This window comes from Hemitrygon akajei, chromosome 23 (genome assembly GCF_048418815.1).
Source record: "Hemitrygon akajei chromosome 23, sHemAka1.3, whole genome shotgun sequence".
NCBI lineage: Eukaryota > Metazoa > Chordata > Chondrichthyes > Myliobatiformes > Dasyatidae > Hemitrygon > Hemitrygon akajei.
The window spans coordinates 33,278,938-33,296,095 of record NC_133146.1 but is presented as its reverse complement, the minus strand read 5'-3'; the positions used below and the strand labels follow the sequence as shown (position 1 = coordinate 33,296,095).

Below are 17,158 nucleotides of genomic sequence, written 5' to 3'. Positions count from 1 at the left end.
AGAAAGGCAACAGTAACTCAAATAATCACGCGTTACAACAGTGGTGTGCAGAAGAGCATCTCTGAATGCACAAAATGTTGACCCTTGAAGTGGATGGGCTACAGCAACAGAGGACCGCCACAGACACTCAGTGACGACTTTATTAGGTATAGGAGGTAATTAAGTGGCCACTAGCTGTACACTTCAGATGGTATTGCTGTGTATTTTCAGTTTTTGTTCTAAATTTCAAATGGAACTTTCTGTCTTATATAAATGAAAGTGAAGTTGCTTTATCTTTGGGCGTGGCAGTGAGGTTTAATTTAAATAAAAATGCAAAACTGGATAATTGTGTTGAATTATTTGCAAACGATTCCAGAGGAACAGAGGCCGGTGGGTGGTCTTTGCTTCAGTGAAACAAAAGAGTCTGATCTCACATTGGCTCGCTAAACAGATTCCGGGAGTTACAAACGATCTGTACTAAGCAACAAGGCAAGTTGCAGACAACACTGATTATTGAATATTTATTCATATGAACAGCGCAAGATTATATTAATATGAAGCTTTAGCAATATGATATACAGAAATTGCATTGAAGGCAGGTATTGGCTAAGGCACAGTGTAAAAGCCAGCTCATTTCTGAAAATAAATATACATTTCTGGTCATTTGTGAGAAAGGCACTAATGAATTCAGTTGATTAAAGCTTAAGCAGTGTTCTCTAGAAGTTAAGTATACTTTAAAATTTTGCATTTTGTTGTAGCCATTAATCATTATGACATAAAATTGAAAAGTCTGTTGCCGGCAAACACATTCAATTCAGCCTTTCCTTCCTTTCTCATCCTCTTTCTTGATTTCTCATCCAGTTGGTCCCTTCCTTTCTCGTGTCATGCTCTCACTTGTCGAAAAGGAACATTTTCATTGTGGACCTGCACAAATCCAATGTCAAAGTTGCCTACAACCCAGCCACAAGAGACCTCAAAAGAAAATGATTTGCAGCATCGAGCTTTCCTTTCCCGAAGTGGGATGTCGCTCGATAGTTAGTTATCACATCTGAGGAGAGTGAGGAGGAATAACTCCCACACATTTGAGCAGAGTGAGGAGGAATGGTGAGTAGGTTTGGCTACCTGAACTGCAAACCTAGTGTGTCAGGGATTCAACAACCAGCTGGTCCTAATGAAAGTACATAAACTCATGCTTAGAAAGTTTCATTTGGCATGGTGTGACTCTGTTCCAAAAGTGAATGCAAATACAATGTTTTGAGGTAAGCTGGAGGGCAAAAATAACATCCCTGCTTACCTCAGAATCACAAGACAGTGCCTTTGCTGAATGTGACAGTTTTATAAGCAGGAAACTTTACAACTGAGAAGTAAATGCATTAGTCACTTGTGAATTAAAATTAGAACTCTCTGGGACTATGTGACTACTTTTTGTCAGTTTCTCTGCTTAAAGCTGCTGGCATTCAGTTGTTTAAATCAAAGTCCCAGACATGTGTGTGCATAATCGCTATGAGACACTGAAGTCAGGATAATGGCAAAATTGCTTCTGGGCTTCTGCTCCAGCTCAGAACTAACAGAGGATTTGTTACTGTACAGTAGGATACAGATTTAGAAGGACAAAGAAAATATTACTTTGCCTGACTCTAATGTATTAAGTTGTCTATAATTTTATGCAATTTTGGTTAACCATTTGACAAAAAATACTAACTTTCACATTTCCTAGTTATTAGGATAAATGTTAATAGCTTTTGAATGTGTTTGAGTATCAAAAAAAATTACAATATAATCAACATTTGATTGGCTGAAGGCAAAGAGTGGGAATAAAGGGGGCTTCTCTGGTTGGCTGCTGGTGTTCCACAAGGGCGTTGTTTGGCCCACTATTTTTCATGTTACATGTTAATGATCTTGATGATGAAATTAATAGCTTCGGGGCCATGTTTATGGATGATGCAAAGATAGGTGGAAGGGCAGGCAGTGTTGAGGAAGCAGGGTGGCTGCAGAACGATTCAGAACAGATTAGGAATGTGCGAAGTGGCAGATGGGACACAGTATAGGGAAGTGTATGGTCATGCAGGGAGTTGTTCAGGTGCAAAAGGACTTGGGAGTCCTCATGTAGAAGTCCCTGAAGATTAACTTTCAGGATAAGTCAGTAGAAAGGCAAATTCAATGTTAGCATTCATTTTGAGAGGACTAGAATATAAAAGCAAGGATGAAATCCTGAGGTTTTATAAGGCATTGATCAGACCATATTTGGAATATAGTGAGCAGCTTTGGGCTTCGTATCTAAGAAAGGATGTGCTGGCATTAGACAGGGTCTAATGGTCCCAGAAATGAAAGGGTTAACACGGGATGAGTGTTTGCCGGCTCTGGTCCTGTACTTGCCAGAACTTAGAAAAATGAGGGAGGAATCTCATTGAAACCTATTGAATATTCAAAAGCCGGGACAGAGAGAATGTGGTGAGGATGTTTCCTATAGTGGTGAAAGTCTAGGACCAGAGGGCACAGCCTAAGAACTGAAAGACATCCCTTAAGAACAGAGACGAGGAGGAATTTCCTTAGCTAGAGGTCTGGGGAATTCATTACTATAGGCATCTGTGGAGGTGAGGTCATTGGGTATATTTAAAACAGAGCTTGATAGGTTTTTTATTAGTAAGTGTATCAAGATTTACAGGTAGAAGGTAGCAGAGTGGGGTTGAAAGGGAAAATAAATCAGCTATGATTGAAAGGTGCAGCAGATTCAATGGACCGAATGGTTTAATTCTGTTCCTATGTCTTATGGTCTAAAATCCATTAGAACTTCTACAGCTGTCTTTTTCAGGTACCAAACGCTGTCAGGAGAGTTCTGAAGTATGGCCTTGTTTTTTCATCATCTCAGTTCCAAAGTCAATATTTAATGAGAATGAGGCTGGGGTTATTAGGAGACAGTTCTTTACAAGAGCACAGCATGAACACTTCTGTAAAAACTGATGACCAGAACAAATTTTCTTTTCCCCGTAACCAGAACAATGATGTATAATTTGCAGATCATTAAATACTGAGCTGCTGGTAGAAAAGACATCGGTTTAAAATTACTTCAAAACATTGCAGCATCTAATTCAAGTGGCAAAGATGAAATTAGTGGGGAATGCTGTAAGTGATGTCAAGCGAGGGTAAAATAATTTATACCTGCCGTAGGTTCTATACAAAATTACAAAGGACTTTATGACATATCTGACGCTTTAAAACAAGATTTCACTAAACATGTCCCGTCTTGAGGGTAATTAGTTTCTTTGCAAAACCACCAACTGGAAACACTTTGAAAACAGTGTTGCCATCAGCACTTTGAAAAGGAACTTTGTATAAAAAGTCCGAAAATGACGTGTAAAATGAAATAAATGGCTACAGCAAAAGACCAGTTTTTTTTTGTTATTTAAACACATTAAAGGAAAGAATAAATAAGCACTTAAAAATCAGAATAAAAAGAACCTATTTTTCCAGCTAGGTCTTCATTCAGCCACTTGGAAATTGACTGTTAATGTATGTAAATCAAATTGAATAAAAATTTTAAACATTGCATGAATTACGAGACTAGAAAGAACACAGCAAGTAAGGAAACAGCTAGCTGTTGTGTGGCATTATTTTGTGTTTGTTCAAAATAAGATATTAATTGTTCTTTTCTTGAGAGGAGTAGTATTCAGTCAGCACCCTCCAAGCCTTAGGAGCCATGAAGCCGTCGGGCGGATTTTTATTTTCACGGGCAAGTTGTCTCATACGGGTGCCTGAGATGAAATCAAAACTGTGCGATCTAAAATAAAGTAAAATATAATTAAAAATAAAATTACTTGACATTCACAATTCTCATCTGACACAAGAGAATAAACCTGGCAATTCAAATCAGGCACTAATGCACAGCTGGTGAATATGCACTGGTTTTGATTCAATCTTCCATTACAATTTCTTTTGGTGTGGCTGCACAAGTTTAATTCCACCTGAGTAAACGTAAACTGTCAGCCAGATATTTCATTAACTATTTACTATTAAAGATTCAATATTCACAAAATTAAATGATCAAAAGAAGAAGGAAGGAGCCCAATTCTATAAAAACACTTTTAGGATTAGTCCAAACAGGAAACTAAGAGGCCATGTTCCCTCTAAATTGTAAGACCAGTGTGTGAAAAAATCTTGTGCTGTGCAATTTTTTGCCCAGTGACAATATATGTGCACTGAATAATTTCTTCAATAAATAACCCAGTTCTAAAATCTGCAGACCAAATCAATGCAAACTCCATCTTGTCAACACTGCCAGAAAAGAAAATGTGATTGTGTACGATCATGAAATATAGTTATCATGCCAACAAGGCAGAGAGTGACAACTGGTTTAAATTCCTTTCTGCACCAATAGTTCTAAGAGTAAACCTAGCAATTATCAGCCTGTCAGTTTGATGCCAGTGGTGGGTAAATTAATGGAAAGTATTCTTAGAGATGGTATATATAAGTATCTGGATAGACAGGGTCTGATTAGGAACAGTCAACATGGATTTGTGCATGGACGATCATGTTTGACAAATCTTATTGAATTTTTTGAAGAGGTTACGAGGAAAGTTGACGAGGGTAAAGCAGTGGATGTTGTCTATATGGACTTCTGTAAGGCCTTTGACAAGGTTCCACACGGAAGGTTAGTTAGGAAGGTTCAATCCTTAAGTATTAATATTGAAGTAGTAAAATGGATTCAACAGTGGCTGGATGGGAGATGCCAGAGAGTAGTGGCAGATAACTGTTTGTCAGGTTGGAGGCAGGTGACTAGTGGTGTGCCTCAGGGATCTGTACTGGGTCCAATGTTGTTTCTCATATACATTAATGATCTGGATGATAATAATTGGATTAGTAAATATGCAGATAATACTAAGGTAGGGGGCGTTGTGGATAACGAAGTAGGTTTTCAAAGCTTGCAGAGAGATTTAGGCCAGTTAGAAGAGTGGGCTGAAAGATCTCAGATGGAGTTTAATGCTGATAAGTGTGAGCATTTTGGTAGGACTAATCAAAAAAGGACATACATGGTAAATGGTAGGGCACTGAGGAATGCAGTAGAACAGAGTGATCTAGGAATAATGGTGCACAGTTCCCTGAAGGTGGAATCTCATGTGGATAGGGTGGTGAAGAAATGAGTACAAGTAGAATTATAAGGACCTTAGAATTAAGAGGGTGGAATAGGACCCCTCAGGGATAGAGGGGCAACGTATACCTGGATCAGGGGTTATGAGTGAGCTCCAAAATGAATCCCTCTCATTGATATTCGCTAGGGTGGAAAATGTGGAGAGTGGAGAGTTAAGGGAGAGTTGATATTCTGGGGCAAACTTTGCATCTTCATTAGTCACGGTGAAGTTCCCGAAGATTGAAGGATAGTAGATGTTGTCCCATTGTTCAAAATGGGCAGTACAGCTAAGCCTAGACATTACAGGTGAATTGTTTTACATCAGTGGTAAGGAAGTTGTTGGAGAAGATTCTGAGGGACAGGATTTTTGTTCACTTGGAAAGATAGAGACTGATTTGGACGAGTCTGTGTGGTTTTGTGCAGGGGAGATCAAGGATCACAAATCTCATTGAGTTTTATCAGGAGGCAACTCAGAAAACTGATGAAAGCAGTTCTGTAGATATGCACTTCCATGGCATCAAATTCCAGTCAGACATAAACGACCAACACAGTGCAGGAACTGTGCTGTGGACAGCCCACAAGTGTCTCTAGGCTTCTGGCACCAGCAGTATATCATGTCCACAACTCACTAACTCTAACCGTACATCTTTGGAAATTTGGACTGGAGCACCCGGAGATAGCCTCTTGGAGACAGTCTCTTTGGTGCTTGGTGACCACACTAGCCATCGAACACTAGAGTCATAGATTCAAAGATCATTACATCACAGAAACAGGCCTTTCAGACCATCTAGATGATGCTGACCCATTTCTCTGTCCCAGCTACTCGCACCTGGATGTTATCATTTACAATAACCTGACACAATCCCATCTCATCACGTTCCTTTCCGCTCATATTCAGTGCCCTCCCTTACCCCCATCCAGAAATGACCAGCGGCTACTCAGCGACACACCAAGGGTAATCTGCAGTGGCCAAATCGCCCATGTTTGGGGTAAGGAACAGAAGTGACACATTTGGAGGAAAACCCTTACGTGTTGACTCCTCACAGACTGCACCAGAGGCCAGATCAGGTTCCTGGAGCTGTCAGGTAGGAACTCCACCATGTTTCCCCCTCTACCCCCCTCCCCGAACTGAGATGTGGCCAACTCTCTTGCATTCTGTGCTCTTCTGCAATGCAGCAGAGAGGCTGTCTCTGTGAAGAGGTTCACGAGAATGATCCGGGAAATAAAAGAGTTAACATGTTTGATGGTTCTGGACTTGTACTCCCTGGAGTTTAAAAGAATAAGTGGGGGGGGGGGGGGGGGAAGCGCGGATCTCATTGAAACTTGAAATCAAATTTGGGATGCATTGAAAATCGTAAAAGGGTCTTCAGCAGTTGCATGACTATCACTGTTTCATCAAGGGCAGGCAAATGGTAGCTGGCTTAGTTTGTGAATGCTATAACTTGGGGCATCCATACAGTGATATGGCTGAAGAATATATCAGAATATGGATGCCCCAAAAATCTGTCCTCAGGCTTGGTATGGGACGCTAGAGAACTAGTTGGCCATGACCTTACGATTAGAAAGCCAGACTTGTACCTCTATTATGTAGTACTAAAGCAGAAGCACTATGGTTCAGCTTATAGCCAGTTCCGGCCTCTGGGTCTGTCTGCACATTCTCCTTGTGATCGCCTGGCTTGTCTCTCAGGGTTGCGATTTCTTCCCTCTTCTCAAAGACATGCGGGATGGTAGGAGTAATTGGCCATTGCAACTATCTCCTTGTGTGGTATAATTTTGGGTGGGGGGAAGGGTGGTATTTATGAGAAAGAGAGGAAAATATAAAAGGAATTGATGTAGGATTAGTAATAGGGATGTTCAGTGCAGACACAGAGGGATGGATTATGCCTTTAGAAAGCTCTCACAGTTCCTCATCTCAGGTTCACAAAGTAGAGTTGATTGCTTGTACTTGTAGTTCCTCACCTCTCTGGGTCATAGAAGTCCATGCATTTCTTATCTTTATCGTACGCAGCAACTCTGAATGGTATGATCTCCACAGAGGTTAGACCGGGTGCCATGCTCAGTACCTTCCCTCCGTGGGTTGGTTCGTACAGGTCCTTCTTGGTAATGGGGTGGGGCATGCCAGCGGGATCGCGGCCCACGATGTAGAAGTTGGCCCCAGCAATCATTCGGGACCTGCAGTGCCACTGAACCTGCAGACAAAGAGTGGTTAACACATATATTTATTCATATGGAGATACAGTGTGGAATAGGCCCTTCTGGCCTTTGAAAGGCATCGCCCCATCAGTGCCCCGACAACCCTGATTTAACCTTATCCTAATCACGGGGCAATTTACAATGACCAATTACCCTACCTGGCACATCTCTGGACTGTGGGAGGAAAGCGGAGCAGTCGGGGAAAAGCCACACATTCCAAAGGGAGGATGGACAAACTCCTTACAGAGGAAGCACTTTGATAGGTCCTGTGCCGATGCCATAGTAAGTGCATCAACGGTTACAGAGAGAAGGTAGGAGAATTGCGTAGAGAGGGAAAAGTAAATCAGCCATGATGGAATGGTGGAGCAGACTTGATGGGCCAAATGGCCTAACTGTGCTCCTATATCCTACTATCTTGTGTTCTAATTCTCACAATGAGCATTACCTTCACTTCAAGCGTCCCATAAATCTAAATCTTCTCATATCCAATATTTTCTTTGGCTACTTCTCAGCCTAATTTCAGTCTGGTGACTCTTCCCAAGCTACGAAGCCGGAAGTCAAACAATTTTATTTTAGTTAACAATCAGTGACCTTCAGAACGGTCAAGTTCACAGCAGTATGATTTTCAGTCTTGTGTGAGGAGATCATTAATCCCGCAGGTAATGTAAATAACAAACACAAAATACTGGAGGAACTCAGCAGCCAGGCAGCATCTATGAAAAAAGAGTACAGTTGACGTTTTGGGCCAGGACTAACTAAGATAAATATTTAGTTTGGTACTGTCTCTGTTTGTCTACCCATTCACTATTCATTCATGGTGACTGGTAGTTTGTCATCTAGTCCATTATCTAACTGATTGTTTAATTTACAGTTTTCCATATCCGGAGAAGATAGTCTGACTGTGTTTATATAGTGTCTTACATGACCTCAGGATATCCAGTGATAATATCTATGTGACAGCAAGGGTCTACATTTCCAGCTATGGGCTCTCTCCAGATCACCTAGATATCACAAGATATTCTGCTTCTGATTCACAGAAATTTATCTTATATGAAGAGCTAAAATTGAATTAATATGTCAATGTAAAATCATTCATATAAGCACATCATTATGATGTGTTACAATTTACACACATGGAAATATCTCACTCCTCTCTATCACCAACCAAAATCCCAGGACATGACAACTGAATACTTACCCCTTATTCTATTTTTTACAGAGGAATTCTTATTCAGATTTTGTCAATGTTTTTGGTTTCTGACAACACATACTCAGAGATTGTTGGAATTTTGGATATGGCGGAGAACGTGTTTCAAGGGGATACAGTCAAGCTGAAAATGCACAACCACAGTACTGTGCAAAAGTCTCAGGCGTGCTCGCGCATACACACGTGTGTGTGTGTAGCTAGGGTGCTTAAGATTTTCACACAGTACTGTAGTAACTTTATGTATTGCAGTGGACTGCTGCCGCAAAAAAACCCTCAACTTTCATGATAGATGTGAGTGATAATAAACCTGATTCTGATATGGGTCTCTATTGTGGACTGAGAGTGGACAGGGGGCTGGGGGAGAGGAATTATGGTTGGGAAAAGGGGAAGAGAGAGGGGCAAAAGTAGGAAGCACCAGAGAGACATTCTGTAATGATCAATAAACCAATTGTTCACAATCAAATGAGCTTGCCTGGTGTCTCAGGGCTGGATGTGTCTGCACCCTCCATCCTCTGCCACCTCTCCCACACCCCTCCCATGACATTCCACCCTCACCATTCCCAATATCCTTTGCTCCAATCAGAGATTGAAGACCTTTGCACAGTAATGTACATGCCACGTGGAATATTCTGTAGAAAACTGTGAGGTTATCCACTTGACACGTATAATGAAGAAACAGAGGATTTGTTAAACAGTGTTGACATTCAAGGAGACGAAGGAGTGTTTATGCATAAGTCAATGAAGTCCAACATGTAGATGAAAAAGCAATTCAGAGGGCAAATGGTGTAAGACTTCATTATGAGAGGGTTTGATTACAGGAATGAGGAAGCCTTATTGGAATTGTATTGGGTCTTGGGGAGACCACATCTGGAATATAGTGTACACTTTCGATCTTTTTAACTGAGAAGGTATGTACTTGCCATAGAAAGAGTGGAGAAAAGATAAACCAGATGGCTGAAGTGCTGCTGGGTTTTCATGTTAGCACATTAGGATTTTATTGGCAATATGTTCCCCATTCTGTTGCTGCCTCTCCCTAACACTCTATTCCGTATTCTGATAGTGCTTTTCCCTTGTACTACTTCAGTGTATTGACCTGATGAAGTGGTCTGTAAGGGTTGCGTGCACAACAAAGTTTTTCACCGTACATATGAAAACAATAAATCAATATACCAAGGTACCAGTTCATTCTTTAGAGTGTATCAGGTTAAGAGGAAATATTATCACAATTTACAAAATTCTTAAATGGTTCTACAGGCTAGGTGCAGGGATGATGACTCATCAAACTGGAAGAGCAAGAACCGGTGACACAGTTTGAGAATAAGAGAGAAGCTGTTTCGAACTGAAGAGGAATCCATTCAGCTGAACCAGTGGAATTCTCTCCTCCAGACTCCGTTGAAGAATCATATATCCATTGGAACCAGCGATGGATTTTGTTTTGGAAAGCAGGGGATAACACTGAGATTCAAAACCTTGTAGAATGATGGGACAGGATCAAAGGGCTGGATGGCCCACTTATGCTCCTATTCTGATTCCTTATAATCTCTTGATCTAAATTCCACTTCCGACATGCATCAATTGCTGGAGCTGCATTCTTGATGAATGATGAAATTTCTTCATAGTCACTGGAGCATTTAAGATAAATCTGTAAGAGAGGGTTCCTAAGCTTGAGTCCACGGACCCTTTGGTTAATGGTATAAATAAGGCTGGGAACCAATGACCTAAGATGTTTAAGACACAGTTAGCATTGCAAGAGATGTTAGAATGAAATATTGGAATGTAGGTGATTTAGATTAAGGGCTGATTCCCAACTCAATTGTCCCAGTCACTGATCTTCTGTGTACTAAATTAGATGGCTAAAGTAAAATGGATTAACAACCTTTCATTTCCTGATTTGCATTCACTTCAATTTACCTTCAGACTAATTAAAAACCCTCCTAAACACCATCTTTTATATTTATATCACCTCCATAAGCGTCTCTTCCAAAACTCTGTTGGGCAGATCCAGGCCTCCCTAAAATCCCATTTACCCCTGACTGGGGTTTCCCTGGGTGCTCCGGTTTCCATTCCCAATGCAAAGACAAGCAGTCGTGCGTTAAATGGCCATTGTAAATTGCCACTAGGTAGATGGTAGCACCTGGGGAGGAAATGTTGGAAACATGGCGAGAACAAAATGGGATTTATGTAACGGGTAGATGGTACAGACCCAGTGGGGCCTAAACGTCTTATTCCATGTTATATGGCCCTATCTCTGTAAACTCCCTTCATAGAAACAGGCCCATTGCCCAATACTCAATTACACAGTCAATTAATTCCATGGTTTTCCAGAAATTAGAAAGACTATTTGAATATTGATGGATAACCGGATTCATCAATAGAGTTACTCAGGCATTTGTACCATCAGAAAGAATGATACTTTGTCTGTCACTTCATTTTCCACATCAATGTTTAGCGGCTGTGCCAGAGGTTGAAACAAAAACTCACAGTGAGAGCCTTCAGCACTCACAGGCATTTAGTCAAGGAGAGAGTTAACCTTCCTGTAGGTGGGCCTTGAGACTGATTTCACTGTAGCCAACAATCATACACAATTCGTCAGCAGACCAGGTGAATGATCTCAACCCGAACTGTCGACTGTCCACTTCCTTCCACAGATGCTGTCTGACCCACTCAGCATGTTGTGTCTTCCTCCAGTTTCCAGTATCAGCAGTCTCTTGTGATTCCACGTTCTAATTTGGCCTCTGTTGACTCAGTGCCAATGTTTTGCCTGAACCTGCTCCTGTGAGGCACCTCAGGAAGTTTTCATAAGTGAAAGCTGGTATAAAAGTCAGCTATGTTTACGTGCTTTGAGCACACTGAGCGATCCAATCAGCCTGTGCTGTTAGATTGACTGCATTCCTTAGTTACCTGATGAATAACAGGCCATTGCAACAAATAGCATCCTCTGATTGGCTGTGAGTGAAGAATGTAGGGTAGGGATCAGCTTTACAGCCTCAGGCAGCTTCTATAATTGCACGGCTTCATGCAGAGAGTGGTAGGATGGCTCAGCTCTCCACTGGTGCAACAAAGTTCACTAAATTTAGAAAGTCTGAAGCTTCAGAATTTGGCATAGCAGCTAATTTTGCTGTGCTCCCTTCAGACTTTGAGTGGTCCTGGTTACTACCACTCTCTGGGGTCCTGGTTCCTGGACTCTCTTCACTTACTGGGCCCCAATTACCACCATCCCAACTCACTGGGGCCCCCAGTTCACACACTGTCTTTAAATTACTTGTGATCCTGTTTCTTTTGATGCCTTTAAATTTACTGGGTTTGCTAAGAATGTGTTACATGCAAAAAAAAAATGTGAATTCAAATATATGTCAGGCTATTATTAATAATAATAATAATATAAATAATCCATAAAATCTGCTAATCCAGCACCAAAATCCTGTGCGTGCCAGGTTTTAACGTGCTTCCTCCTTTCTTTTAACACCTCACTCACCTCTGTTGGCCCAGCATACATCATTGGTGATGGGAAGATGGCAACAATGGTCGACTGCGGGTCCAACACCCCCTCCTCCAGCACTGCTGCGTGTTGCTTCATGCGCCAGCTCAGCGGGACGTCGTCGTCTTTCGTCCAGCCACCAAGCGGGTGCAGGAGCAGGACGGGGCGCTTGTAGCCCTTTTCCAGAAGTCTGCGTTTGGTGTCCTGCATCAATAGGGCATGGCCGTTGTGAACAGGGTTGCGGAGCTGGAACGCAAAGACAGCATCTGCAGTAAGCAAAAGAAAGGTTCATTAATATTTTGTGAAGGAACCATGACCAGCTCTTAATTTTCTCATGGCTAACTCAACACAGTCACTGTATACGTAGCACTCCAAAATAAATTCTTTCTGTTCAAAGCACAGACACAGAAACTTGCATTTGCTTTGCGCCTTTAAATATTCCCCTGCATTTCATTGAAGGCAAGGATTCCCTTGAATTGAAAATCCTGCAAGAAATAGTGGATGCAGCCCAGTCCATCACAAGTAAAGCCTTCCCCAACACTGAACACATCCACACGGAGTGCTGTTGCAGGAAAACAGCATCCATCATCAAGGACCCCCACCATCCAAGCCACGCTCTCTGCTCGCTGCTGTAATCAGGGAGAAAGGACAACAGCCTCAAGACGCACACCACCAGGTTCAGGAAGTTATTGCCCCTCAGCCATCAGGCTCTCGAACCAGAAGGAATAACTTCACTCACTGAACTGTTCCCACAACCTATGAACTCACTTTGAAGGACTCTTCATCTCATGTTCTCGATCATTATTGCTTGCTTATCTATTTATTTATTTATTTTCTTTTGATTTTACACATTTCACTGTCCTTTGTACATTGGTTGTTTGTCCGCCCTCTTACGTGTGGTCTTTCATTGATCCTATTACTGAGTATGTCCGCAAGAAAATGAATTTCAGGGTGGTATATGGTGATATATATGTACTTTGATAATAAATTTACTCTGAACCTAGAACCCTGATATATTTTCAAAGACGTTTCCACCCAGGAACTTGAAACTGAAGTTTCAACATCTCAACATCTCTGAAGATCTATCCTGGGCCCAACGTTTACGAAGAAGGCACATTAGTGGCTATATTTCATTAGATTTGGTACGTCACCAAAGACTCTAGTAAATTTCTACAAATGTACCTGGCGAGCATTCTAACTGGCTGCATCACTGTCTGGTATTGCACAGGATATTAAAGAGCTACAGAGGATTACAAATTCAGCCAGCTCCATCATGGGCACTGCCTCCCCAGCATCAAGGGCATCTTCAAAGGGTGATGCTTCAAAAAGGACAGGTCCCATCATTAAGGACCCTCATCACCCAGGACATGTTTTCTTCTTATTACTACCATCAGGGAAGATGTAGCCTAGCCTGAAACAAATGCTCAATGTATTAGGACACTCCACCATCAGATTTCCAAGCAGACGATGAACCAACCCATGAACACAACCGCACTAATTTTGCTTTCATCTTGCACCACTTATATAATTAAATTTTAACATTCATTTCTTATTGTAATTAATAGTAGTATTTTATGTATTGCACTGTAACGCTGCTACAAACAAATTTCATGAAATACATTCAGTAGCCACTTTATTAAGGATGTACACCTGCTTGTTAATGCAAATATCTAATCAATTAATCAAATGGCAGCAACTCAATGCATTAAAGCATCTGCACAGGTCAAGAGACTGAGTTGTTCAGACCAAACATCAGAACGGGGAAGAAATGTGATCCAAGTGACTTTAACTGTGGAACAATTGTTGGAGTCAGATGAGGTGGTTAGAGAATCTCATTAACTTCTGATCTCATGGGATTTTCACGTGTAACAGTCCCTAGCATTTACAGAGAATGGTGCATAAAACAAAGAAAAACCACTGGAGACGTCCAACCCCCAATGGCAGTGACCCTATGCCAGGTTAAAGAACAGTGAGCCCAGTGACTGGGAACACTTGCAAATGTCAGAGACAATTGTCAGTTTAAGCATCAGTTGTACAGGAGATGGGCGGGGGGGGGGGGGGGGAGCTGGGGAGGAGCATCCGGGCAACATGGGTATCACCTGCAGCTCGCCATTTGACTCAATGTGCTGCTCAGCACCTTGACCATGTACCCAGTACAAGGCACACTCCAGATCTCCAGTGAAGTCCAGTGCAATCAGCAAAGTAGGGTAAAATTCGCCCCTTAGGCATGTGACTAAAATATCTTCAAAGAGATAGAAGAGCCAATCTGTTTGACTGCAAAGTTACATCAAAAGTTTTGATAGACCCTTTTATCCAATTTCACCATATTTTCTTTTGTCTAATTATATTTCTTCACCATTAATTGTTCCTTTAATCTATGGCACTCTCACACAGGTAAGCTGAAGGCTTGAGGCAGATCTCAATGTTGCAAGGAGCTTTGGAACAGAAAATCAACAAATGACACTGTAGTTGCAATTTTACTAATAGTCTGAGAGCAACTTCTCTGTTAAGTTTGAGTGAAGAACATTCACAACCAAGCGTTATTATGAAAACGAGAGAAGAGAATCCATGTGTCTTCTTTAGCTATACAGAGAAAGCAGATAAAGAACAGTCTACAATTTGGTTACCCAAAGAACAGTAAGCACCTTAAGTACACCAGGCTTAACAGAACAAAGGATTCAAGACATGCTGTCTTGCGCCCTAACAAAACTGTTAGGTTATAGGCAGTTGAATAGAATCAAAATGGAGGTGGCAATTTAGCTCAGGGAATTGTATTTGATCCATGACAGAAAAATCCAGAAGTGATCCTTTGATCTGCTCTTCCCCCACAAATTTACAACTTTTCTCTACAAAGGTCTAGTTATCCTTCCTGTGCCAAAGCATTCATTATACGCTTCAACACTTGCATTCAAAAATTAACGTTTATTCATTTAAACTGATGATTTTTTAAATTATTCACTATTATTCCCCACCGTTGATTTTGCCTGACCTGATGAGTTCTTCTAGCATTTTGAGTGTGTTGCTTTGGATTTCCAGCATCTGCAGAATCTCGTGTTCAATATTTTAAAACTTTTTACCGCAATCTGAACAAATAGTTTTAAATATGGTTACACTGAAATCTATAAGGATTCACAACATAGCTTGAATTTCTTTGATAACTAGAGAAATGACTGGAGTCAGTCTATCTATGAGCTGCGGGTTTTAAACCACTGTGGCTGCCATTAAACTCTGTCAGATGTCTGTTTGCCAAACTTGGGCTAACAATGATTAGATGTCGGCTGAGGGACGATGAGTACGATTGTCATTATTGATGGTGAAAGTCAATTGGTAATTCTCCCTGGAAACTTCCCTCACCTGTACCCGATTACACGGGATATGGAATTAGTATAGCGCAGTATATTGTGGTGGCCAAGTTATCGGGTATATTTAAAGCAGAGGTTGATAGGTGCTTGATTAGTAAGGGCATCAAAAGTTATTGGGGCAGGGGAGGCAGGAGAGTAGGGTTGAGAGGGATAATAAGTCAGCCATGATGGAATGGCAGAGCAGATTCTATGGGCCAAATGGCCTACTTCAGATCCTATATCTTCTAATTGCCAGAAAGCACCAGCAGTTAAAATTGAAGAATGCTTCTATGGGATTGCTGTGCTTCGTGAAGCATTAGGCTTTATTCTTTGCTTCCAGTGTATGTGCACCTTTAGAGCACAACAGTAACATCACACATTTGCTCCATGCAAATCAATAAGTCCTAAACAACACACACAGAATGCTGGGGGAGCTCAGCAGGCCAGGCAGCATCTATGGAAATGAATAAATAGTCGACGTTTCGGGCCAAGACCCTTTGTCAGGACTGGGAAGGAAGGGGGAAGGAGTCAGAATAAGGTGGTGGGGAGAGGGTCTGCATTAGGAAGAGAAATGAGCCATCCAGCCCCTTGAACCAGCCCTGGCTTTTGTATGATCAGTTCTTCTGGCTAACGCTTTGATTCTGTACCTGATTATGTTCAGTTGGCACAGTAGCGTAGTGGCTAGCACAGTGCTTTACAGCATCAACTGTAAGATCAGGGTTCGATTCCAGCCACAATCTGTAAAGAGTTTGTATGTTCTCCCCATGACCATGTGGGTTTCCTCCCACAGTCCAAAGTATGGTTAGTGAGTTGAGGGCGTGCTATGTTGGCACCGGAAGTGTGTCGACACAACACAATCCTTGCCGATTCTATTTGATGCAAAATGACACACTTCACTCTATGTTTCGATGTGATAAATAAAGCTAACTTATCTTTCTATCAAAACTACTTAGTAAATGAATGGCATAGAGGTTTACATTAAGAGAGACAGTTGGAATGGTTAAAAAACATTAAAGAATGGACAAATCTAAAGGAGTCAGTAAAGCAGATTATTGTACCAGCGTTCATATCCTTAAACTTCTGCCTGAGTTCCAGCGGAGTTAGCCGATAATGATCCAAACCATCGTTCCACTGAATTCTTTCCAGTACCTGGAGGTCTCCTCCAACCAGCCAATCTCCACTTTCCATCACCATCTGAAACAGTTGTTTCGAAAGAAACATTTAGGGACTTTGTTTTTCAATATCCCATTCCTACCTGCAGAAGCTTACAGTCTCTGTACTTATGTGTGAAACCAGACTCCGGGTGTGATTGCACCCTAGAATTTTATGCATTTAGAATCAGAGTCAAATTTAATATCACCTGCATATATTCTAAAATTTGTTAACTTTATGGCAGCAGTATGATGAAATACATGATAAATAGATATAGAGAAAAAAACTGAGTTACGTGTCTGTTAAATAGTGAAGTTAAAAGAAGAAATGCAAAAGTACCAGAAATAAAAAAGCAGTGAGTTAGTGTTCATGGGTTGAATGTCCATTCAGAATCAGATGGCAGAGGGGAAGAAGCTGTTCTTGAATCGGTGAGCGTCAGGCTTTAGTACCTCCTTCCCAGCAGTAAGAGTGTAAAGAAGGCATGTCTCCTGTGTGGTGGGGGTCCTTAATGATGGACGCTGCCTCCCTAAGGCTCCTTGAAGATGTCTTGGATACTACGGAAGCTGTTACCCATGATAGAGCTGATTAAGTTTACAAGTTAATGCAATTGAGAACAACATTTCCTGCAAAGGTTATCGAGCCCTCCATTTCAGGTATGTCTCTGATAAGAGACTCAAGGAGGA

General features: G+C 41.4%; 1 protein-coding gene across 1 annotated transcript in view; it reads right to left on the bottom strand.

The window, feature by feature from the left end:
• Nucleotides 1–486: 486 nt before the first annotated feature.
• LOC140715316 (bifunctional 3'-phosphoadenosine 5'-phosphosulfate synthase 2-like) overlaps nt 487–17,158 on the bottom strand; it is an 86,547-nt gene continuing 69,875 nt past the window's right edge. Inside the window, exons 9-12 of the mRNA XM_073027353.1 lie at nt 16,382–16,517; nt 11,980–12,248; nt 7,064–7,293; nt 487–3,757 (exon numbers count right to left, since the gene is read on the bottom strand). Coding sequence (XP_072883454.1) covers nt 3,616–3,757; nt 7,064–7,293; nt 11,980–12,248; nt 16,382–16,517 — 777 coding nt within the window. The 3' untranslated portion in view covers nt 487–3,615. The remainder of the gene's footprint in view (nt 3,758–7,063; nt 7,294–11,979; nt 12,249–16,381; nt 16,518–17,158) is intronic.